The 25,794-nt window shown below is 43.4% G+C and overlaps 1 protein-coding gene across 2 annotated transcripts in view; it reads right to left on the bottom strand.

Moving 5' to 3' along the window:
- LOC115087934 (collagen alpha-1(XXI) chain-like) overlaps positions 1-25,794 on the bottom strand; it is a 454,903-nt gene that overhangs the window by 360,385 nt on the left and 68,724 nt on the right. The window contains exon 2 of one of the 2 annotated variants that reach the window (XM_029595690.1): positions 17,633-17,753. In XM_029595690.1, coding sequence (XP_029451550.1) covers positions 17,633-17,720 — 88 coding nt within the window. In that variant the 5' untranslated portion in view covers positions 17,721-17,753. The remainder of the gene's footprint in view (positions 1-17,632; positions 17,754-25,794) is intronic. The other variant, XM_029595691.1, reaches the window with a different exon arrangement.

Here is a 25,794-nt window from a genome sequence, read left to right as displayed (position 1 = left end):
TCCGCCCCTAGGCACACGCGCGTGGACTGTCTGGTCCCTTATAGGGCCAAGGGTGGGTCCAAGCTCCACAGCGTACCCTGATTGAACATACTACTAAAGGAAGAGCCTGCCTGCACTTCCTTGCCTTGGCAATCGGGTCGACACTGTGTGTGTACTGAATTTGCCTCCATGTCTCCTATCCTGTTCCAGCATCCTCGTGTTTCAGCCTTGTTCCAGCATCCTTGTGTTCTAGCGTCCTCGTGTTCCAGCATTGTCTGTTCCTGCATTCCCCCAGGTAGTACCTCTTAGACTAACTCTCTGGTACTGACCTTTGCCTGTCTCCTTGACCACGCTGATCGCTGCCCGGATGCTGACCTTTGCCTGTCTCCTTGACAACGTCTGACATCTGGAATCTGACCCCTGCTTTGGCTGACTACTCTCGGACTGATCCTTGGAACTTGACCCCTGCTTTGGCTGACCTCTCTCGGACTGATCCTTGGAACTCGACCCCAGCTATCCTTGACCATGCCTCCTTGATTCTGGCCCTGCTCCTAGCCTTATCATCGCAGACACTGAACTGGCCTTCATTGATTCCTCAGGCCTTCAGTCAAGACATCGACCGCACACCCTTGATTTTGGTGGGCACACCTTTATACTTCCTATCAGGGAGACTCTGAGAGGCCCACCTAAGTTCAAGCGGCCCGAGTCCCCAAGGGCTCCACCCAGGGGGACCGTGGGTTTCCAGTGGTGAAGCTCCAGCTAGCCTCCTGTGATCCACCACCTGATGGCAGGTGCTTCCTGGGTCCAACCAGGGAGCCGTTCTCCACTGCTCCAGGACAAGAGTCCACCTCCAAGCACAACAGCCATCACAGAAAGACTAAGACAGTAACTTTCAAACTGGCACACAGGTGCACTTTGTAACATGTGCATCAGCAAGTGCCCATGTCATAATTTGAGCACACATATGTGCACATGTTATAAAATAGCCTGGCCATATGTACATCTGTGCACAATTTTAAGTGGGCATGCACCCAGGCATACAAAGCCAGATCCTTCAGCATAAGTCAGGGTATTTTATAATGGGCATACATCCATGTCATTGCTAGTTTCACCAGTTCGTCCACCACTTCACCCAGTTAAGAGCTAGGTCCTCAAAGCCCCCCCTGATTTCATACCCTAAACTCCCACCAATTACCCCAAATCCTTTAAACCCAGCAGAAATAGCTAATTTCTTGTATTTATTAAGATACACCTCCTTCTTAACATAAGTAAAGTTAAGCTGCCCTAGATGTGGGTACACACTGGATTGTGTAAGTATTTATGTGCACATCTCTTGGCCACACCCTAACACATCCAGACAGGCCCCTTTTTAAAATCAAGTGAGATCTGCACGCAGCAGGAGATACATGTGCATCTGGGTGGCTTTTAAAATTAGGTGGCCATGCACACGTCCAAGTTGTGCATTCATTTTCCAATTTTGGCACATGCTAGGCTTTTAAAACTCATCATTAAATGAATTCTTTGCTTTTGTATTTACTAATGAGAATGTTGGAGAAATACTCATTCTAGAGATGGTTTTCAAAGATGATTCAGATGAACTGAGCCAGATCATAGTGAACCTGGAAGATGTTGTAGGCCAGACTGACAAAATGAAGAATAGCAAATCACCTGGACTAGATGATGAACACCCCAGGTTCTGAAAGAACTCAAAATTGACATTTCAGATCTATTATGAGTAATTTCTAACCTATCACTTAAATAATCAATTGTACCTGAAGACTGAAAGATAGTCAATGTAATCCCTATTATTTTTAAAAAAATACTCCAGGGTGATCTGAGAAACTATAGACTGGTAAGCCTGACTTCAGTGCAGGCAAAAATCATGGAAACTATGCTAAAGAACAAACTCATATAATGTATAGATAGACATGGTTTAATAGGACACAGCCAGCATGGATTTACCCTGGGAAATCTTGCCTCACAAATGTGCTACAATGTGACTAAAGGTGAGCTGGTAGATGTAGTATATTTATATTTTCAGAAAGTGTTTGACAAAGTCCCCCATGAGAGGCTTCTAAGAAAATTAAGTTATGGGATAGGAGACAATGCACTTTTAAGGAATGCAAACTGGTTAAAATACAAGAAACAGAGAGTAGAATTAAATGGTCAATTTTCTCAGTGGAGAAAGGTATACAGTGAAGTGTCTCAGAGATCTCTACTTGGCCAATGCTTTTTAATATATTTAGAAATGATCTAGAAAGGGGAACGACAAGTTAGGTGATCAAATTTGCTAATGACACAAAATTATTTAGAATAGCTAAATCACAAGTGGATTGTGATAAATTGCAGGAGGAACTTGCCAAACTGAAAGATTCAGCATCCAAATGGCAGATGAAATTTCATTTGGACAAGTGTAAGGTGAGGCATATAGAGAAAAATAACTCATGCTGTAGTTACACGATGTTAGGTTCCATTTAGGATTTACCACCCAGGAAAGAGATCTAGGCATGATAGTAGACAATGCATTGAAATTGTTGGCCCAGTGTGCTACTGCAGTCAAAAAGGCAAACAGAATGTTAGGAATTATTAAGAAGGGAATGGTGAATAAAATGGAGAATGTTATAATGCTTCTATATCAGTCCATGATGAGACCACACATTGAGTACTATGTGAAATTTTTGTCACCACATATTAAAAATATCATTGCACTAGAGTAGATACAGAGAAGGGTGATCAAAATGATAAAAGGGATGGAAACTTATTACATCTTCCAGATTCACTGCCATTTGTTTCAGCTCCTCCGCCTCATCGCCATTAAATATCATTTCCAGCATGGCTAAAGAGGTTAGGGCTGTTCAGCTTGGAGAAGAGATGGCTGAAGGGGATATGATAGAGGTCTAATAAATCATGAGAGGACTAGAATATGTAAATACGAATAGGTTATTTACTCTTAGATACTAGCAGGACTAGGTGGCACTCCATGAAGTTAGAAAGTAGCACATTTAAAACAAATCAGTAAAAAATTCTTTATCACTCAATGAACATTTAAGCTCTGGAATTCACTGCTAGAGGATGTGGTTAAGGCAGATAGCATTGCTGGGTTTAAAAAAGGTTTGGACAAGTTCCTGGAAGAGAAATTCACAAACTGCTATTAATCAAGTTGACTTGAGGAATAGTGACTGCTTATTACCGGCATTAGTAGCATGGGATTTAGTTAATGTTTGACTACTTGCCAGGTATTGTGGATTAGCCACTATTGGAAACAGGATGCTGGGCTTGATGGAACCCTCATTCTGACCCTGTATGGCAACTTCTTATGTTCTTAGTTTGTCAATTTACCTTATTACATCTTCCAGATTCACTGTAATTTGTTTCAGTTCATCAGACTCATCACCATTAAATATCATTTCCAGCATGGGTATTTCCCCAACATTCTCTTCCATAAACACTGAAGCAAATAGTTAATTCAGTCTTTCCACTCTGGCATTCTCTTTATTAAGTGCCTCTTTTACCTCTCAATCATCCAACAGTCCAGCTGATATATCCCATCTGATCACATAGCTTTGTCTACTTTCAGTTCTACATAAACCCTCTCTTCAGTAAATGGTACAACCATCTACTCCGCCACCATATGTACCCCTACCAACAATCAACAATTTACTGGCTGTCATTTATAACATTTTATTTTGCATTCAAATTGGGATTTTCTACTCTCCTTGATTTTATTATATAATTTCAAGTGGTGAAAATAATATTAGGCATCATAATTTCTGCTTAAATCCATCTCATTTCTCCATAAGTTTTATTTTATATATGGCAGTATACATAACATTTCATATAGAAATGCCATGCTGGATCAGACCAAGATCCATCAAACCCAGCATGTTGTCTACAACAGTGGCCAATGCAGGTCACAAGTGCCTGGCAGATTCCGTAAAGAAGATCCAGTTCCTGTCACTAACACCCAGGGATAGCAATAGTTTTCTTTAGCTTATTTGCCTAATAATGAGCCTTGGACTTTTTTCTTCCAGGAATTAGTTCAAACCTCTTTTAAACTCTGGTATGAAATGAAATAGGCATACTACTAAGGTGTACTAAAAGTTTGTGAAACAAAAAAAGCTCAGATGTTAAGAAAAGTGAAAAATTCAAGTAAAATTCAAGTTTCCAGAGAAAATGCTATGCCAACATAAACTATTTTCTGTTTTTAGAGATCTGAACAATCATTTTTATCAGCAACCAGAATTTTAGTGATTTTTATATAAGCATTGTTTTGTTTACAAAAAGGAGGGAACTCAGCAAGAAAAACTGGTACATCCCTTTCAGAAGAATACCACTGTTTTCACTTTTCAGTGCCCAATTTACTTCTTAGTATTTAGGATTATACACATAGGGACAATATTCAGCAGTTGGGCACCCAGCTACAGTATGTTAGCCAGTTAAATGTATCCAGCTAACCTGTATCAGATTTTCAGCAGTGCAGTGCTAATAGGGTCATTCATCAAAATGCGTTATGGCGTTAACGCACGTGATAACACATTAACGCTAGCAGTAACATCATAACGCCTGCGCTAAGAACAATAACGCACAGTGGGGCGGATTTTAAGAGCCCTGCTCGTGTAAATCCGCTCGGATTTACGCGAGCAGGGCCCTGCGCTCTGGTGCGCCTATTTTACATAGGCCTACCGGCGCGCGCAGAGCCCCGGGACTCGCGTAAGTCCCGGGGTTTTCCGAGGGGGGGCGTGTCGGGGGCGTGTCGGGGGCGGGCCCGATCCACGCGGTGTTTTCGGGGCGGGACGTAGCGTTTCGGGGGCGGGTCCGAGGGCGTGGTTACGGCCTGGGGCGGTCCGGGGGCGTGGCTGCGCCCTCCGGACCCGCCCCCAGGTCACGTCCCGGTGCGCTAGCGGCCCGCTGGCACGCAGAGATTTACGTCTCCCTCCGGGAGGCGTAAATCCCCCGCCAAAGGTAAGGAGGGGGTTTAGACAGGGCCGGGGGGGTGGGTTAGGTAGGGGAAGGGAGGGGAAGGTGAGGGGAGGGCAAAAGAAAGTTCCCTCCGAGGCCGCTCCGATTTCGGAGCGGCCTTGGAGGGAACGGAGGTAGGCTGTGCGGCTCGGCGCGCGCCGGCTATACGGAATCGGTAGCCTTGCGTGCGCCGATCCAGGATTTTAGCGGCTACGCGCGTATCTACTAAAATCCAGCGTACTTTTGTTGGCGCCTGATGCGCCAACAAAAGTACGCCAAATCGCGCTTTTTGAAAATCTACCTGAGTGTGAGTGCAAATTTTTGGGGGAAGCGGGATCATGGAGGAGTTTGGGTGGGATTTAGTAAAATATGGGGCAATACCACACTGGGTGATAGCATAACGCATGTTATTGCACGGTTTCAACCACACCTTTTTTCCTGGTGCTAGGCTGTGTAATATGCCTGAAATGGCCATAATGTAATTTATGATACATTTTTTGAATTGCATTTTGGCCAATTGTGGGTTTAGGAGTGGAAAGGTGGGAGGGAAGGAGGAAAAGAGAGAGAGAGGGAGAGAAAGAGAGAGAGAGCCTGAGCCTCTGGGGAGAGCCTCACAGTGTGCCACTATTTATATCTCTATAGGAGGGCCATCTAATGGGTTGAGGTGAGGTGGTGGTGGTGGTGGTTTAGGGTTTAGGGGCCAGTTTCGCATGTAGAGTGAGACGTAGGAACAGCACAGTACACTTTGGTGAAGATCTGACATCATTTGGAGTGAGGAAAGTCTCACAAAGATGAAATTTTGTACTATGTTCTCTCACCTCGACCTATTAGATGGCCCTTCTATAGAGATATAAACAGTTGCACACTGTGAGGCTCTCCCCACAAGCTCAGGCTCGCTCTCTCTCGCTCTCACTCTCTCTCACTCAGCACAAGATATGAAAAATAGGGATTATTGCAGGGTGCACTACGTTTACCACACCATGCATTACTACTAATGTGAAGCGGTAAGTTACTGCATGGTGCAGTAATTCTAAAATTTCCCTAAACACACCCCTTTTTATTAATGCGGGCGCTATCAATGTGTTAATGCATTTTGATGAATCTAGGGATAAGTCAGGTGCAGTGACACTGGCAGGGTTTTTAAAACCTGCAGTTTGCCTATGTCCAGAACCTAGCCAGACAAATCATTTAAATATGAACCTCATGGAATATTCCTTAATGGAGGATACAAAAAAAAATCATAACATCCCAGTGTCAGATGAGAGCCTTAACAACATTGTTCAATAGATAAAAGAACAAGTACAGAAAGAGAAATGGCGATAAGAAGCTCCTCGACCAGGGAAACTAGACATGGGCCTGTGACAATATAGAGACCAAAATAAAACATGTCAGGAAGCTCGAAAAATCATAACATCACATACAGAGCAAAGAGAATGGAGGATATCATAAAAATGTCTATCTTATACAGACACCAGCTGGTGTTCAGAGACCACAAGAGACATCAGGCAACTGATCATAGCCCCAAAATACACTGCTTGCTTCAGCAAAAATACTTCAAAAACATGTTTTTGAAGTATTTTTATACCATTGTTTTGAAGCAGTTTTGCACAAACCAGCAATATTATTTTTGGGATCTGATTAATTTCCGGTTGCCTCTTGTGGGTTACTAAACACCAAATGTAGTCTCTTTGAGCGGGAATTTTTATGAGATTCATCTTTAGTCGCTTTGTTATGCAGGTGTAAGTAAAGGGGGATCAGAGTGCTGCTGGCCTAGTACATTTTTTTTTTTTTTTTTGCAATATTCAAAAGTCCAGTAAGTGCAAAGTTACCTAGTTAACTTTATTCAAATAACTTTATCTGTGAATATTCAGCGGCATTATCACTCATCTAAGTGCTGCTGACTTTCCAGGTAAAGTTATCCACATAAAATTATCTGGGTAACTTTGCAACTCACTGAACTTTTGAATATGGGCCTCAATCTATTTAGGAGTCTATAAGCAAATTCCAGAATTTTATAAAATAATATTGGAGAGTTAAAATGTATGGCACTAAATGAAGATGTAGATATAAAAGCCATCTTAGTGATCTGTTAGACAGAGTATAATCAGTGAAACAGTGAGATACCAAAATATATCAAAATGACACACTAGATCAAAATGGAGGCTACAAGGCAATATTTGCTAAGAATCACAGATTCAAACAGAATACAAATTCTCGAGAAACACCCTGTTCTTTAGAATCTCTATGAGCAGAAATTCTATGTATAATAGAAAAGAGTATAGCAATGGGAGTATAATGTCATCTACTTTACCAACATAGTGAAATAGTCTGTAAAATGCTAACAGATAGCAGGTAGGCTAGCAAAATCAGAAACAATAAATGTGCGGGCCTGGGCCGAATTGTCTGGAGCCCGCAAGTAACCTGGCGCTGCTTCCCGGTTCATCACCTCTTCCCCATCGCTGCAGCAGGCCATGTCGCTGGCCTCCACTGCTGTTTTCGCTGCCCTATTGGCATGCTGATGACATCAACTGGGGGTGCCGGTTGCACCAAATGATGTCGAAGGATGGGGATGGTGGTCATGGCATTGTGATGTCAGGCCCCCTTTAAATGTGGGGTCCTGGCAGTAGCTCTTCTTCTTTTTGGCTTTAGCATTGTCTGCTACATCATCAATGAATCAGCTTTGAATCCAAGTCTGTGGCGTTTGCACATGTTAGCGAGTTGTCCACTGATTTCATCCATTTTTCCTGCTTCAGTGTTGCCATACTGGCTGCCAAATCTCTGCGTTGCATTCGCAACTTGACTGACCTGAGTCTGTGGCATCTGACATGTGGCAGCAAATTGTCTGCTGAATTCCCTGTTTCTGGAAGACTGCTGCTGCCATGATATCAAGGAGAAACCAAGAGCAACCTTGCCACTTACACAGTGTTTAAATTACAACTAATATCCAAAGGAACCAATCGTTCACTCACTGTATGACAGAATATTCATAATAGTTTACTGACTTTTATACTGTCCTGTTAGATCTATGTATGAATTTTTCAAAGCCTACACGACAAATGGAAGTCACCTTTTTGTGTGTTGAAAAATTTTTTTTTTAAATAATTTTGTAAGTGGTGTTGGTAGGTTTCATATAACCATGTAGGCAACCCTGCCTTGTTCGAGCATATTATAATCATAAACAAACCGTCCACCACCAAATTTTTATGTGAATGCAATTTAAACATTTTTTTTGTATATATATATATGTGAATCTATTTTTATGGTTTATGATTATAATATGCCCGAACAAGGCAGGGTTGCCTACACGGTTATATGAAACCTACCAACACCACTTACAAAATTATTTAAAAAAAAAATTTTTTCAACACACAAAAAGGTGATTTCCATTTGTCGTGTAGGCTTTGAAAAATTCATACATAGATCTAACAGGACAGTATAAAAGTCAGTAAACTATTATGAATATTCTATCACACAGTGAGTGAACGATTGGTTCCTTTGGATATTAGTTATGATATCGAGGAGGCCAGGCCTTCAGCAGGACTAGCTCCTACATGTGGCCTCTCGATCTCCCCTCCCCCAATTCACATCTGAGCAGTGGATCATGCAGTGTTGTGTCCGTCCGTTCCCGACGCCCTCTCTCCGCCCTCCTTACCTCTTTGGCGCCTCCCTCTTCGTCCGCGGGAAGATTGGCTGCCATGTTGTCCTTCTGTTGAGGTCCTCCAGCTTTCCCGGACCAGCTAGATGCTGCAACCTGCCATGTTTCCTGGAGGCCTAGGGGCGCACATGCAGCGTGAAGTACCCATGATGGCGCGAACCTCGGTGGCGTCCCCCAAAGATGACGTCACCCGCGACGGATATATAAGGTCTTAGAATTTGCTAACATGTCGAGTTAGCAAGGGATGATTACGGACTCGCTTCGACTTTCCAAGCTACTCTGCCTCCTCGGACTTACTAAGGGTTACTCTACCTAAGCTACTCTGCCTCCTCGGACTTATTAGGGGTACCCGCTCCTCGGGGGCCTCGCTCTCTCCTTTGTTTTTCAGGGGACAGTCTGGAACCGGTACTCGCTCCTCGAGGGCCCTCGTTCCCAGACTTACTTGGTACTCTCTTCTAGCTGGAAGTCATCACTGCCAACTACATCAGTGAGTTACCATCGCTCTCTTAGAGCTTTCCCTGGAACCAGGTACTCGCTCCTTGAGGGCCTATACATTCTAGCTCCTGGGCTTCTATGATACATTGTGTGAGTGTTACCATCAGGTTCTGTCCATGAACTCTGCATACCCTGCCTACTCACTATATTTCAGTTTCTCTACAGCTCAGCCTCCAGGGATTGCTGTTCCAGTATCTGAGGGACTACTGCCCAGCTGGGCATTCCAGCTCACTACTGCCACCTCTGGTGGTTCAGTATACTGTCTAGTAAAAGAACTAGTGTGTGTCTGTTTCCATACTCTGAGCCTGACCGGTGGTCCCTCTCGGGATCTTCCCCCAGGGGCATGGTCATCTGCCACCGGTCCAAGGGTCCACCCACAACTCTCCTAAATAACAACAGATTGCTAATCCCAAGCAAACTGTTAACTCCGAACTGAACATGCAGGTGACTGCTGTACATTATTTTGCGCTTAAGCTCAAGGGTAGAGAGTGCCCAGGCTCGCAACCTGCTCTCAGGGTGAGAGCATCAGACAGCCCCAGCAGGGAGATCCACAAGGGGGGGGGGGGAAGGAAAAGGTCAGCAGGGGATGGAGGCACAGAAGCCCACTGAGGGGAGCAATTGGGGAATGCATAGCCGTCACAGAAGGGAGCAGATCATCAGTGATGATACTGCATCCACAGCCTGATTCCTCAGGGGAGGCACCGGTACCCAATCCTTCCAATACCACTCAGCCTGTATAGCACTAATTTATCTGTGTGATGATGTCGTACAATGCCAGCAGCAGGACCCCCTCTTGGGGGAGGGCCACCAGCCCTTTCAGTTGTACAGCAGGATCCACACAGGAGGGAACAGCCACATGGTTTTCCCAGACTGTCATCTGTTATTCAGTAATCCACAACGTTCTTCACAGGTCATTAACTCCCACAAGCATACGGTTTTATGTATGGCATAGCTCTGTGGAGCAGTGTCATAGGTGACATTATGTGGCCAGGACAAAATGGGACTGTTGTACATAGCATGCATGGATTGGCTGTCGCACCGACAGGGTAACAGCCGAGTGCTCCCCCCTCCCCTGGAAACAGCACCATGGCAATATTGAGCTGTGTGGTCTCAGCAACCCATTCACAATTCTGCCAGATAGGGTGCTGGACCTCATCTCCTAGAAAGCGCATGGCAGTGGAGTATGCCATTTTACACCAGTCACATGGGCGTCTACCCAATCTCCCAGTTCACACTGGGAGGATGGCCTTTTCAAGCTCCTGGACTGCACCCCACACCATCAATTGGCACTTTGCATACGGCAAACAGTAATAGAGAGTCTGAGGCAGGAGACAGCTCAATACCTTTACCTGAGACTCAGACCACCAGTGTGGAGTCTACAATGGCTTGGTATCTTCTGCACAAGTTGAGCAAGCTGTACATGCTTTGCCTGAGCAGCAAATTGAATGCCATCTGGATTTTCTAGTCAGTGCCTCAACTAGCATTCAAGGTCTGAATGAGTCAGGCAGAGCACCAGGATCTCAAATTGTGAGTTGACTGGAGAAATGGACAGCAGTGCTCAATCCACAGTGGAGCTGATACCTGAGTTAGTGACCAAAAGAAATGGTAAAACCAAGTGCAAGCACAGGGTCTCTCCCAGTTTAATTACCTTGAACGACTCCTATGGACACCTCGCCAGAGGATTGCCCAAAGCGGCAATCTGTGGAGACAGAGCAAGTGTCAGGAAGACCTCCATCTCTCATTATACTATCCAGCTATGAGAAAGTTTGTCCAAAGCATTCTGGAAGAAGATAAGGAGATGAAGCGACATAGACATTTTCAGAGTGATGGAAGGAAGAAGAAGGGACACCTGGAAGAAGGACATGGACTTGGAACCCAGCACAGAAAAAAAGGTCCTCAGGAATATAATTAATTGGACACGGGCATTCCTGAGGATGATGAGCATTATAGGCAAAGATGACCCTTCTCAGTACAGCCCTATGTTCTGCTATGCAGGCACTATTCTCGAGGCTTATAGGGAATAAGATGGTTTGGCATGGTTAAACTATGATTAGCAATTCTGGGATAAGATGGAGGAGAATCATTTCATAATGGGGTACACAGGGCATTAGTCTGTGGTCAAAGCAAATGAATAACAAAGACAGTTATGTAGGTGCACGCTCATGTTCTTTTCGGAAGTCCCTCTCACTGACCGCCCAGCAATGCTCCCTCCAAGGAGTGACTAGGTGTGTGCAAATTTTTTTTTCGTGTGAGCAACAATTGTTTTAAACTAACAATTTTTGAGCACCAATATTAGCATTGCCTTTCTTTATATAGCAGAAAGAAAAAATGTATGTGAGCAACCATGTAAAACCTGTGAAATGTATGAGCAATCGCTCATGTGCTCAGCTTAAAGGGAACTATGCCACCCAGCTCTCCTGATCTGCACAAACTCTCAATAATTTGTTTTGGAAGTATAACAAATCATAATGTAACTTTCAAAAATGCATATTTAAGCACATGTGTTCTATCTGTTTCGCATCCCATCCTGTGACCAAATATACCAGGAAGCTTACTGGGGGGATTTCTGTCAGAGCCAAGTGAGAATCATGTTTTCAAAAAAAAAGCACCAAACTCTATAAACTTATCTATGATGTCCTCCTGGCTGGGACTCTATCCTAAGCGCAGGGAGGCTTTCCGCCTTGAGCAAAGTTTCAGTGATGGTTTCACCATATTGTTCCAAAGCCACATAAGAAGTGTCATGGGGGTAATGCCACTTCCACTATTCGGCATGAATCTATAGTACAGCAAAAACTAGACAACGAGTTGGCCTTGGGCAGGATAGTGGGCACTTTTACATCCCCCTCTTTCAAAGAGATGAATATTGTTGCTCTTGGCCATAGTCCCATTTTATAAAGTCTTTCATGAGAAAATACTCAGCAATTTAAAAAGTTATGCCAATGTCTATTATGGATTAGTGACTGGCCAAATGATGGGAAACAAAGAAAAGGACTAAATATTCAGGTTTCTCAATGAAGCACGGTAAATAGTGGAATGCCCAGACAGCTGTATTTAGACCATTTAATTTCATTAATGATTTGGAAAAGAGAGCAATGAATGAGGTGATCAAATTTCCAAATGACACAAAATTATTCAAAGTAATTAAAAGGTAAGCTCATTGTGAGGAGTAATAGGATAACCTTGTGAGGCTTTGGAACTTTTTAAATCATAAGCGAGACACATATGGAAACTAATCCCAAATATACAGTTTGTACAAACTTGGTTCTATATTAGGAATCACTATTCAGAAAAGGGACCTTTGAGTTATTCTGAACAACGCATTGAAATCCTCAGCTCAGATGTAGCGATAGAAATTTTTCAGAAAGGAATAAAGGTGAAATTTAAAAGAGTTGCGCACTTATAGATTAGCAGATGCGTGCACAAGTAGCACATATTTGCATAGATGCTATTTCATAAACTTCAAACATGCACATATAAGTAATGGTGCATGAGTAAAAGTCCTTGTATAAAAAAGGAGTGGACCGGGGTTTTCCGGGTGGGTCGGTGGGGTGAATATTTACGCATATAGAGGTAGATTTTTAAAGAACGTGCATCTATTAGGGGATGTGCACACAAGTCTGTTGTGCACATGCCCACCTCGTTTTAAAAGCCACCGAGATGCGCGCGCATCTCCTGCTGTGAGAGCACGTCACAGGTTTTCAGAAAGAGTTGGGGCATGGGCGTGGTCTGGGCAGGATATGGATGTTTTGGGGCATGGCCAAGAGATGTGCGCATAAATATTTATGCTCCTGGGCAAGTACCCAGATCCTCTGCCACGCAAGTTTACTTCTGCTAGGGATGAGATATGAGTTTAAAGGAAAAAGAGCCGTTTCTCAGGGGTTTAAAGGGTCTGGGGTAACTGAGGGGAGTCCAGACTATCAAACAAGGGGGGTTGGGAGGCCTTAGCTGTTAACTAGGTGAGCTGGTGGATGAACTGGTGAAACTGGCAACAGCGTGGACATGTGTTCCTTTTAAAATTCCCCGACTTGCGTGGCGGAAATGGAATGTACGCGCCTAGGCATGCGCCCATTTAAAATTGGGTGCACATGGACGCACGATCAAGCTATTTTATAACATGCATGCATATATGTACGCGTGATATAAAATGGCCACGTATCTGGGCGTGTGCCAACACGCATGCACCAAAGTGCAGCCACGCATCGGTTTGAAAGTTACTGTCATTAGTTGCTATTTTATAACCTCCGAAATGACGTGTGCAAGTTCATTTGCGTACACTTACTTCTGCTAATTATCTGGTGTAAGTGAAAAATCCTCATTGCCAAATACTGACTGGTTTGAGGGGTTTGGGGTAAACTGGGGGATGTTCAGGCTGAACAGCCGAGGGGGGGGGGGGGAGTCTTGATGATCTAGATGTAGACTGGGCAAATTGGTGGACTAATTGGTAAAACTGGTCATTTCCTTCACACAGGTATGTTTCAAAATGTGATGACTTACACGTGTAAAAGCTGACAAGTGCTAAGGAAAATACAAAAGTTAAATCTTCACTTGCAAACTGTTAAAATTAGGAACACAAATACACGCATGTAGGAGATTTGCACCACTTACGTTTTCTTTTCACTTCTCCAGGTAAGTGGCGGCATTGCTGCCACTTAGCCAGATAAGTCTCAAAAACCACTACTTATCAAGCTGAGTAATATAGCCAGAAAAGTGTTAAAATGCTACTTATCTAGCTATGTTGAAAATACATGCCGCATATCTTTTAGATAGGTGAACATGTTGTTGAGTAGATTTAAGTGTATTTTATATTGTGTGTGTGCATTTGCATGCAGGATATAAAATACATGAACATGAGCGTGCGTACCCTTATACATGCGTATATGGATGCAGGTTCATATTTTAAAGTTATCCTCCTAGAGAATAAATCTGAGAATATAATAATGCTTCTATAAAAATCCAAGATGTGACCACATATTGAGCATTGTGAGCTGTTCTGGTCGCCCCATCTCAAAACATATATAGCAAAATTAGAACAGGCATAGAGATAAGCAATAATGATGGGGGATGAATGGGCCCCTTATGAGGAAAGGCTTAACAAGTTAGGCATTTCAGAAGAAGAGACAACTAAGAGTAGATAACGATTTAAAAATTTTCGACAAGTTAATACAGAGAATGGTTATTTAGCCTTTCAAACACTAAGACTATACTCAGAATCTTATTAGGATAATGATTAGGCTGTTAATCACAATTTTAGCAAGCACAATAAAATATTCTTAATATGCCACTTAATGACTTAGTTCCATAGGAGTGAATTGACACATTTAGAGGCCCAAAAAGATGATGAAGAAAAAGCTATTTGGATAGACTGAGCAACTATCATGTATACAACGTATTCAAAAGGTATCTAAACAAGAAACCAAATAATGTCAAAAAGGCTGACAATGAATATATAATGAAAGGTTTAGGACTTTCCTTTTCAGACTTACAAAGTCACTCTTCTGACAACACATCTGGAATTAAGCAGGGGAAACCTATGTATCATGTTTAAGGAGCAAAATCTGCGAAAATTACAGATGAAGTAAAAAAATATGCTTGTCTATACTTTAATCAGCTCATTGCCTTATTTAAATATCTCTGAAACATATAGCTGGCCTAGTTCCATAGGAAATGTGTTTGTTTGTCATGTTGTTACATGTTATATGTACTAGATTTTTATGTATTAGCTGTAATCTGCCTTTAGCAAAAATATAAATTAAAAAATAAAGAAATGGAATAAAACCAGCAGCAAGACATAGAACATGCCTTCAAAGTTCAAAGAAAATCTGCAATTGTTTAACCAGGTACAAAATAAATATGCAAAAAGAAGCAAATACAACCTCAAAAAGACTTGAAAACTCAAAAGAAACTTGAAGGAATCTGAATAAGTTATACAAAAACACTCAGATCTGCATACAAAACAAATACTGAAAAAATGTGTTTTATGTATTATGCATACTTTATACTGTGTTTCAGGCACCAGTACATGATTATATTCATCTACCATAAAGTGCAATCTTTGAGGTAGATTTTAAAGCCCAGCACACACATCAATTAGGGATTGTGCGCACAAATCAGGCTCACGCACCATCCTAATTTTAAAAGTTGCCCAGATGCGTGCATATCTCCTGTTGATGCACATGTCAAAAGTTTTCAAAAGGGAGCAGAGTGTGGGCATAGCCTAGGTGGGACATGGGCATTTCAAGGTGTGGCCAAGAGACGTGCATTCGATAGTATCATCCACAACACTCTGCTAACCAGATTAAAAGAAACTGGTCTGGGTGACACCACATTTAAATGGTTTGACTCATATCTCTCCGGCAGATCCTACTCAGTAAATACAGAATCATCTCAATCCAAACAGATCCCCCTACCACACGGCATACCCCAAGGATCATCCCTCTCCTCCACCCTGTTTAACATCTATATGCTCCCCCTCTGCAACCTTCTTTCCAAAAAAGGCCTTACCTATTACTTATACGCAGATGATGTACAGATTCTGCTCCCCCTCAAATCATCCCTCGAAAACACTCTAAAAACCTGGGACACCCACCTGTCGGACATAACTCAACTCCTCGCTCAGCTGTCACTCTCACTCAACCATAAAAAAACTGAAATCCTACATATCACCAACAACGCCACCCACAACCTTAAACATCAAAGCACAACTACCCTCCATAACCAACAAACCCTTTCAGCAAGAAACCTCGGAGTCACTCTGGATACAGAAATCAACCTCAAAAAGCACATCAACACCACCATCAAAGATGGATTCTTCAAACTCCAGACCCTCAAAAGACTCAAACTGCTCCTCTTCCCACACGACTACAGAACCGTCCTCCAGACCTTACTCTTCTCAAAGCTTGACTACTGTAACTCCCTTCTGCTCGGCCTCCCTGCTGCCACAATCACACTGCTGCAGCTTCTACAAAATGCAGCAGCTAGATCCCTCACAAACAGAAAGAAATTGGACCACATCACTCCAATCCTCAAGGACCTACACTGGCTACCCATCAACTTCCGAATACAACACAAAGACCTATCACTCATCCATAAGTCTCTCCACAACAATAAATTAAATTGGTAAAACCTCCCCACGATACCACACACCGAAATGAAACCTCTGATCCTCTAACACTGGTCTTCTCCACATCCCCACCCCGAAAGAAGCACACCTATCCACAACAAGAGAATGCGCACTGTCCATAGCCGGACTCTCACTTTGGAACAACCTTCCAGCACAACTCAGATCAGAACCCTCAACACAGCTCTTCAAAAAACTCTTCCAACAAGCCTTCCCCCAATGATCCTATCCCCACCACCTTTCCTCGCAGCACCACATTCCCGTCCGACCCTTGTTACACATATTCTTTGCCTCCATGTTTCCCATGATGCATGCTGATTATGCTTATTATGTTACATTTTCGTTGTTGGATCTCAAGTCTCACAAAGCTACTTTAGTGGTCTTTTTCATATGAATCTAAATTTTTAACTTAATTTTTTAATTTTTACATTTAATGTTTAATTTATAATTTCCAAATTTTAGTTCTTGTTAATTAAGTTGACCCGTAGGAAATACACAAGAATCCTTGTTTCATTATTTTCATTGTTAAAAATATGTTCACTGTCAGAATTAAGAACCCCCCTCCCCCGCTTATTTCCTTTACGTTATCTGTAAACCGATGTGACATCTCTGATCTAATGTCGGTATATAAAAATGTATAAATAAATACTTACACACCTTGCCACGTGCCCAGATCCCCTGCTGCGTAAGTCTAATTCTGATAGGGGTGAGGTGTAAGTTTAAAAATAGAAAGAGCCATTTCTCAGGGGTTTAAAGGATCCAGGGTTACTGGGAGGAGTGCAGATTATCAAACTAGAGGGGTCTGGAGGACCTAGATGTTAACTGGGAGAACTGGTGGGCGAACTGGTTAAACTGGCAACAGTGTGGATATGCAACCCTTTTAAAATTCCCAGACTTACGCAGTAGAAGTGGGATTTAAATGCATAGGTGTGCACCTACTTAAAATTGGGCAAATGTGTATGCGGTCATGGTATTTTGTAACATGCACGCATATACATGTACAAGTTATAAAATGGCCGTGCATCTGGGCACGTGCTCATGCACATACATCAAAGTGCTCTTGCGTGCCGTTTTGAAAGTTACCCTCCTTATTTCAAAAGTTAACTATTCTCAAAAAATTCTACACAACAAATTTCTAAAATCTTGAAATAATTAATTTAACAGACACATATCATGATTTCCTCTTCTTCAATCCACTATTCAAATAGTGTTTCCTTCTTTTCTCAACTGTAGGAAGTAAACACCTATCTGCCAGACCAGGACTTGGTTTCACAAAAGTTCAATATCACAACTGAAGGATAAATGATCATTCAAACCTAATAAAGAAAACTTACTGAATGTATATTGGCACTTTAGGGGTCCAAAATCCTCCAGAAATTGCAGAATCAGAAATGCAAACAGAAGTGCAAATAAGAACCGATACTTACTTGATCTTATTTCACCATCCTCAGATGAAACATAGCCCTGAAGTAGAAGAATTATGATTGCCTGCAGTAACTTTATGCTCTGTGCCATGTATATAGTAGTTCCAGTGCTGTGTGTCCTAAACTGGGAAAATATGAAAATCAGCAGGAGAAACATATTCTCATACGTTCATTTCATGCATGTTTCATGAAAGACAATACATTTTCTATAACAAAAATATATTCTAGTGAGATCATTGATTGAATTTAAGATAAAATATAAGGAGGCCAATGCAAAAAAAAAAAAAAAGTTCTGAAAGCGGGAGTGTTCAGCGCCTGCTTTCCTAACGCATCCCCAGGCACCTCTCCTGGGGGCATCGTTGAATATTTAAATTAGAGGTCACACTGTCTAGGAGGCGCTAAGGTCGATTATGCACCCCTAGTGCCTCCTTGACAGTGGGCACCTGGGAGAGGTTGGCTGTCCATGGCTGTCCACCGGTTAAGAAAATGGATGCTGAATTTATTAGTGTCTGTTTTCCTAATCGGCACACTGTCACGCATTCGGAAAATGGATGCTGGTTATCTGAGCATCCATTTCCCGAACCTGTCTGCTGGCAATTAAAAAAATTGTTTTTTTTAATCTTTCGTTCCTTCAACTTAATATCACCAAGATACTAAGTCAGCAGATGTCCAGAAAAGCGGTATTTTTCTGCTTTTCTGTACAGCTTTTTGGGGGTGCTCAGAAATTAACGCCTGCCCAGAGCAGGCATTAATTAGACGCACATTTTAATTTTTTTTCCATTTGGGGTACTAACTAATAGGCTCATCAACATGCATTTGCATGTGATGAGCGCTATTTGTTTTGCGGCATGTTGGACATGTGGAATGGAGGCGCTAATCCCCTTATACCATAAGGGGCTGTAGATGCGCCTACACAACTCATGTCCAACTGTGGGTTAAACAGTGCACTCGGCTGAGCGCCCCAAGATTGGTTACAAATTTAAACAAATATCATTATGTTTGAAGCAGCTGGTTCACCAATGGAATGAAAAAAAACATTTGTTTTTGCATAGTTTCCTTGCCAGAAAACAGGTTACAATTTTATAAGTTTACTATAGCTAAAAATCTTCCATAAAAGGTAAGCATAGAATTCTTGAAAACTAGGAAAATTACTCTATGGGATTGTCTTATGCTGAACCAGCTTAGTAAAGTTTAATAAAGGAAGAATTGGTTAACCAAGACTCTCAGGCTCTTCCTTTAGAAGATTTATAATGACTCTTTCAAAAGAAGTCTGAGGTAATAATCAAGGAAAAGATCATAACTTTAATGACTAGAGCCACGAGGGATACATGTGTTATTATTTTAAAAATAAATACTCAGCTTGCTTACTCCTTCCCCTACCCCTTGAAAAAATAAATATAAAATTGCCTGTCATTTATTTCTTAGAACTACAGCTACACATCAGTGATATGTAAACTGCAAAGCTGATGCAAAACATTGCCAAGAATAATGTAAGAGACTGGCAGATGGTTCCATTTTGCATTCTTGAGAAGGCAATGTTCGTTTCACAAAATTTCAGCAATGAATGACACTTTTTATTCAAATAATCAGAGGTCCTAAAAGTTTTACCTGAAGCCTACTGGATTGAAACACTTTAAAATCAAATTATGACACTTGAATAAAAGTTGTCTTTCAAAGAAACCTAAAATATGATGTCAGATTAAAACTGCAGGGTCCATCCAGTTTGCCCAAACTAATTTATTTTTTACATGATGTAGATTCCAGTTGATCTAAGGCTTTCCTTCACTGCTTTGTGGCTAAGGGCCTTCTGTGTTAATCTCATCCTTTTTAAAATGCTGTTACTGTTACCTCTACCATTTCTTCTACAAGCTCCTTCCATGCTTCTACCACCCTCGCTGTGAAGTAATACTGCTGATGTTATTTCTGACCTTACCCTCTTGGAACTTCATGTCATAGCTGTTTGTTCTAGAATATCTTATCCATTAGAAAATGTTTCCTTCTTGTGCATTATTTATATTTCTGATATTTTTGAATGTTTATGTCATATCCCCCTTTCTCTCCTCTCCTCTATTTATTTATTTATTTATTTTTAATTTTTATATACCGACATTCCTGTAAAGAATACAAATCACACCAGTTTACATTGAAACAGAACTTTCGCTGGGAGGCGATACATTAAACCTTGAACATTAGCATATTATAACATTAAAACAATTTGGAAACAAGGAACAATTACAAACCGAAAGCAGCTTCAACGCAGAATTAATAAAATAAAATAAAAATAAAATAAAAATACTTTAATACAAGATACATTAAAAACAAATAGGAAGGTTAAGTAGCTTGGAGAAGGGGAAGAGAAGGAGGGGGAGGATGGCAAAGGGGGTGGGAGGGAGGGAGAGAGGGGGCAGGAAGGAGTGAGGGGTAGAGCCTAAGGAAGAAAACAATAGGAGGGAGAAACCCGGATGAGTCCTGGGAGGGCTGTGTAGAGAGATCGGTGTGCCCATTAACTGTTGGCCTTAGGCCTTAGTCCATGTTCTAAGAACAACGTCAGATAGAATTTGGGTTTTCAGGGAAAGCTTGACTAAAAAGCCAAGTTTTTAAGTCTTTCTTGAAAGTTTGGAGACAATGTTCTTGATGGAGGTCTGGTGGGAGAGTGTTCCATAGAGTCAGCCCTCCAGTAGATAACGCTCGCTTACTTAGAGAAGATTTAGCAGGGGGGGCATACAGGGAGCCTTTATAAGCTCTTCTGACTGGTCTTTCAGAGGTGTGCAAACGGAATTGATTACTGAGCTTGAGAGGGGTGATGTTATGTATGTCCTTATGTATCATCATGAGTACTAGGGATGTGAATCGTTTTCCATATCGTCTTAACGATAGAAATCGTGTGGCAGGGCAAGAAAATCGTCTTAGGCACGATTTTTTAGTTAAAAAATCGTTAAAAATCGTTTTTTCCGATTAGTGCGCACTAACTCGAGTTAGTGCGCACTAACGGGAGTTAGTGCGCACTAACTGGGAGTTAGTGCGCACTAACTGAAAATGATACAATTTGACACTTTTCAGGTCAGTTAAGGTCAGTTTAGGAATGAATATGTATTCCTATTGGCTGCCCTCTTATTTATTCATGTTACCAAGTTTCCTACTGACAGTATATGGGGGATGGGAAATGGAAACAGTTGGTAGCTTGACAAAACAAGTAATGTGATCAGTCAATGTGACTAGAACTTGTGCCCTAACCCTGATACCAGGGGTATTGTGATCTTCCTGCACACAGTGCCCTATCCCTATTAATACCAGGAGTGTTGTGATCTTCCTGCACACAGTGCCCTATCCCTAATACCAGGGGTGTTGTGATCTTCCTGCACACAGTGCCCTATTCCTGATACTGGGGGTGTTGTGATCTTCCTGCACACAGTGCCCTATTTCTGATACCGGGGGTGTTGTGATCTTCTTGCACACATCCCGATATCAGGGATAGGGCACTGCATGCAGGAAGATCACAACACTCCTGGTATTAATAGGGATAGGGCACTGCATGCAGGAAGATCACAACACCCCTGGTATCAGGGATAGGGCACTGTGTGCAGGAAGATCACAATACCCCGGAGGAGTGAGGGTCAGGCAGCTCCCCCCTGTCTGTGAAGCCAGCCTCTCACTAGTAATGCAGGGAGGGAGCTGTCTCAGACTTCACCATCCACCCCCCCCCCTCACCCACACACCATTCACTAGCTGGGACATGGGGGAAGTCAGGAGTGAGGGACAGGCAGCTCCCCCCTGTCTGTGAAGCCAGCCTCTCACTAGTAATGCAGGGAGGGAGCTGTCTCAGACTTCACCATCCTCCCCCCCCCCCCTCACCCACACACCATTCACTAGCTGGGACATGGGGGAAGTCAGGAGTGAGGGTCAGGCAGCTCCCCCCTGTCTGTGAAGCCAGCCTCTCACTAGTAATGCAGGGAGGGAGCTGTCTCAGACTTCACCATCCTCCCCCCCCCCCCCTCACCCACACACCATTCACTAGCTGGGACATGGGGGAAGTCAGGAGTGAGGGTCAGGCAGCTCCCCCCTGTCTGCGAAGCCAGCCTCTCACTAGTAATGCAGGGAGGGAGCTGTCTCAGACTTCACCATCCTCCCCCCCCCCTCACCCACACACCATTCACTAGCTGGGACATGGGGGAAGTCAGGAGTGAGGGTCAGGCAGCTCCCCCCTGTCTGTGAAGCCAGCCTCTCACTAGTAATGCAGGGAGGGAGCTGTCTCAGACTTCACCATCCACCCCCCCCCCTCACCCACACACCATTCACTAGCTGGGACATGGAGGAAGTCAGGAGTGAGGGACAGGCAGCTCCCCCCTGTCTGTGAAGCCAGCCTCTCACTAGTAATGCAGGGAGGGAGCTGTCTCAGACTTCACCATCCTGCCCCCCCCCCCCTCACCCACACACCATTCACTAGCTGGGACATGGGGGAAGTCAGGAGTGAGGGTCAGGCAGCTCCCCCCTGTCTGTGAAGCCAGCCTCTCACTAGTAATGCAGGGAGGGAGCTGTCTCAGACTTCACCATCCTCCCCCCCCCCCCTCACCCACACACCATTCACTAGCTGGGACATGGGGGAAGTCAGGAGTGAGGGTCAGGCAGCTCCCCCCTGTCTGCGAAGCCAGCCTCTCACTAGTAATGCAGGGAGGGAGCTGTCTCAGACTTCACCATCCTCCCCCCCCCCTCACCCACACACCATTCACTAGCTGGGACATGGGGGAAGTCAGGAGTGAGGGTCAGGCAGCTCCCCCCTGTCTGTGAAGCCAGCCTCTCACTAGTAATGCAGGGAGGGAGCTGTCTCAGACTTCACCATCCTCCCCCCCCCCTCACCCACACACCATTCACTAGCTGGGACATGGGGGAAGTCAGGAGTGAGGGTCAGGCAGCTCCCCCCTGTCTGTGAAGCCAGCCTCTCACTAGTAATGCAGGGAGGGAGCTGTCTCAGACTTCACCATCCTCCCCCCCCCCCTCACCCACACACCATTCACTAGCTGGGACATGGGGGAAGTCAGGAGTGAGGGTCAGGCAGCTCCCCCCTGTCTGTGAAGCCAGCCTCTCACTAGTAATGCAGGGAGGGAGCTGTCTCAGACTTCACCATCCTCCCCCCCCCCCCTCACCCACACACCATTCACTAGCTGGGACATGGGGGAAGTCAGGAGTGAGGGTCAGGCAGCTCCCCCCTGTCTGCGAAGCCAGCCTCTCACTAGTAATGCAGGGAGGGAGCTGTCTCAGACTTCACCATCCTCCCCCCCCCCCCCTCACCCACACACCATTCACTAGCTGGGACATGGGGGAAGTCAGGAGTGAGGGTCAGGCAGCTCCCCCCTGTCTGTGAAGCCAGCCTCTCACTAGTAATGCAGGGAGGGAGCTGTCTCAGACTTCACCATCCTCCCCCCCCCCCCTCACCCACACACCATTCACTAGCTGGGACATGGGGGAAGTCAGGAGTGAGGGTCAGGCAGCTCCCCCCTGTCTGTGAAGCCAGCCTCTCACTAGTAATGCAGGGAGGGAGCTGTCTCAGACTGGTATCAGGGTTAGGGCACTGTGTGCAGGAAGATCACAACACTCCTGGTATTAATAGGGATAGGGCACTGTAAGAGATGACTGTAGTAGATTGAATAAAGATCTGATGTTTCTGCTCTCCTCACACCAAACAAAAACAACACACAAGCAGAGAAGCCCTTCTTACAAAGCTGAGCTAGTGAGTTAAGTAGGAGGAAAAGTAAACATACTGGTGCCAGTGTGGCTACTTAAAAAATACACTTACCAACAATCAATTACATATATTTGAACTGTGTACAGTTCCAGCCAGGACCACCTTTCTAAAATGCACAGTGATTGGCAAATTCAACATGCACTAGCATTTCAGGTGCCTGCTAACAAAAATAATAAACAAACAAGTTCTAGTCACGTGAGTGCTGATCATTACATTACTTTTTTTGTCAAGCTTCCAACTGTTTCCATTTCACATCCCCCCAACCATATTGGTAACATCAATAGATAAGAGCACAGCCAGCCAATAGGAATACATACATACATATTCATTCCTAAGTGACCTTTACTGACCTGGGAAGTGTGAACACTTTGTTTCATTTTCTGTTGGTGTTCGTTAGTTTCCACTTCCATTTCCCATCCCCCCAACCATCACCTCAGTGGTAACCTTGGTAATATCAATAGATAAGAGGGCAGCCAGCCAATAGGAACACATATTCATTCCTAACTGACCTTCAGTGACCTGGAAAGTGTTTATTTGTATCATTTTCAGTTAGTGCGCACTAAATCGAGTTAGTGCGCACTAACGGGGAGTTAGTGCGCACTAACTCGAGTTAGTGCGCACTAACACGATTTAACGATTTTTAACGATAAATCGTTAGAATTTCTATTGTATCGTGTTCTATAACGATTTAAGACGATATAAACATTATCGGACGATAATTTTAATCGTTGAAAAACGATTCACATCCCTAATGAGTACTTTGAATGAGATCCTTGATTTGATGGGAAGCCAGTGAAGTGACTGCAGTATGGGAGAGATATGATCTCTTTTGCTTGAGTTGGTGAGTATTCTCGCAGCGGCATTCTGTACCATCTGCAGAGGTTTTATTGTTATCGCAGGGAGACCTAGCAGGAGGGAATTGCAATAGTCTATTTTAGATATGATAATGGACTGCAGCACCAGATGGAAGTCTCGAAAGTGAAGGAGAGGTTTAAGTTTTTGTAGTACTTGTAATTTAAAGAAGCATTCTTTGGTAGTGTTTTGGACAAATGATTTAAGATTGAATTGGTTGTCTAGTTGAACCCCTAAATCTCTGACAGAGGGAGAGTGGTTGATAGCAGTTGTGTCTGATTGTGGCGCGTTTCGGGAGTTGAAGAGAACTTGGTTTTCATCTGGAGATATAATTAGAATCTCTGTCTTGTTTGTATTGAGGATCAAGTTAAGGCTGGTAAGCAGACTGTTAATCGATTGCAGAGAGGTATTCCAGTGGGACCAGGTTTTATGAAGAGAGTCTGTGATAGGGAGAAGAATCTGGACATCATCCGCGTAAAGGTAATACGTTAATTTTAAGGTGGAGAGTAATTGGCAGAGTGGGAGCAGGTAGATATTAAAAAGTGTAGGGGAAAGGGCTGAGCCTTGCGGGACTCCTAGGTTTGATCTGATGGGGTGAGATACCTTATTGTTAATCCTCACCTTGTAAAATCTATTGTCCAGGAAGGATTTAAACCAACTGAGTGCCACTCCTTTGATACCAATGTCAGCTAGATGCTCCAGAAGAATGGAATGATTCACAGTATCAAATGCCGGAGATAGGTCGAGTAGTACTAATAGATACGGCTGTTTCCTCTCAAGGTTTAGGAGAATGGTATCCATCAGTGATGTTAGAAGACTCCATGTTTCGAGTTTTGCGGAATCAAAACTGGAAAGGGGAAAGGATGTTGTTCTCCTCCAGGTATTCTGAGAGTTGTTTGTTTACTATTTTCTCCATAATTTTGGAGATCAATGGTAGGTTAGCTATAGGTCTGAAGTTTGCAGGATCAGTAGTTGGAAGGTTGGGGTTTTTTTAGTAGGGGTTTAAGTATGGCTAGTTTTAGTTGGTCTGGAATCATCCCTTGTGTCAAGGAGCAATTAATGATGTCTGCTAAAGCTTTTGAAATAGTGTTTGGGATGGAGAGCAGAAGGTTTGAGGGTATTGAGTTCAGTGGGTGGGACGAAGGTTTGAGCTTCCTGAGGATGTTTTCGATTTCCAGAGAGGAGGAGGTCTTGAAAGCTTCTAGGGTGGAGTTTCGATTAGGAGTATTGGGTAAAGATGGGGGGGGGGGGGGTTCCCAAGTTAGACACAGTAAGTGACTTTATAAGGTTTGCTATTTTTCTCTCAAAAAAGATGGCCAGCTCTGTGGCTTTGTTAAGTGCTAGGATATCTGGAATGGTAGGAGGGGAAGGTTTTGTGAGTGATGAGACATAAGAGAATAAGGCTTTGGAATAGAAGATGAAATGGTGGATTTTTTTGGAGAAGAAATCTTTTTTAGATCTAAGAATGGCATTCCTGTAGGCATTCAACAGTGATTTGTAGGCTGATAGAGTAGAGGTTGATGGGTTCTTGCACCATCTGTGCTCTTTGCTACATAGCTCTTGTTTGAGTGCC

The sequence above is a fragment of the Rhinatrema bivittatum genome, chromosome 3, assembly GCF_901001135.1.
Source record: "Rhinatrema bivittatum chromosome 3, aRhiBiv1.1, whole genome shotgun sequence".
In the NCBI taxonomy this organism is placed as follows: domain Eukaryota; kingdom Metazoa; phylum Chordata; class Amphibia; order Gymnophiona; family Rhinatrematidae; genus Rhinatrema; species Rhinatrema bivittatum.
The sequence above is the reverse complement of the archived record's forward strand: the minus strand, read 5'-3'. Positions and strand labels throughout refer to the sequence as shown.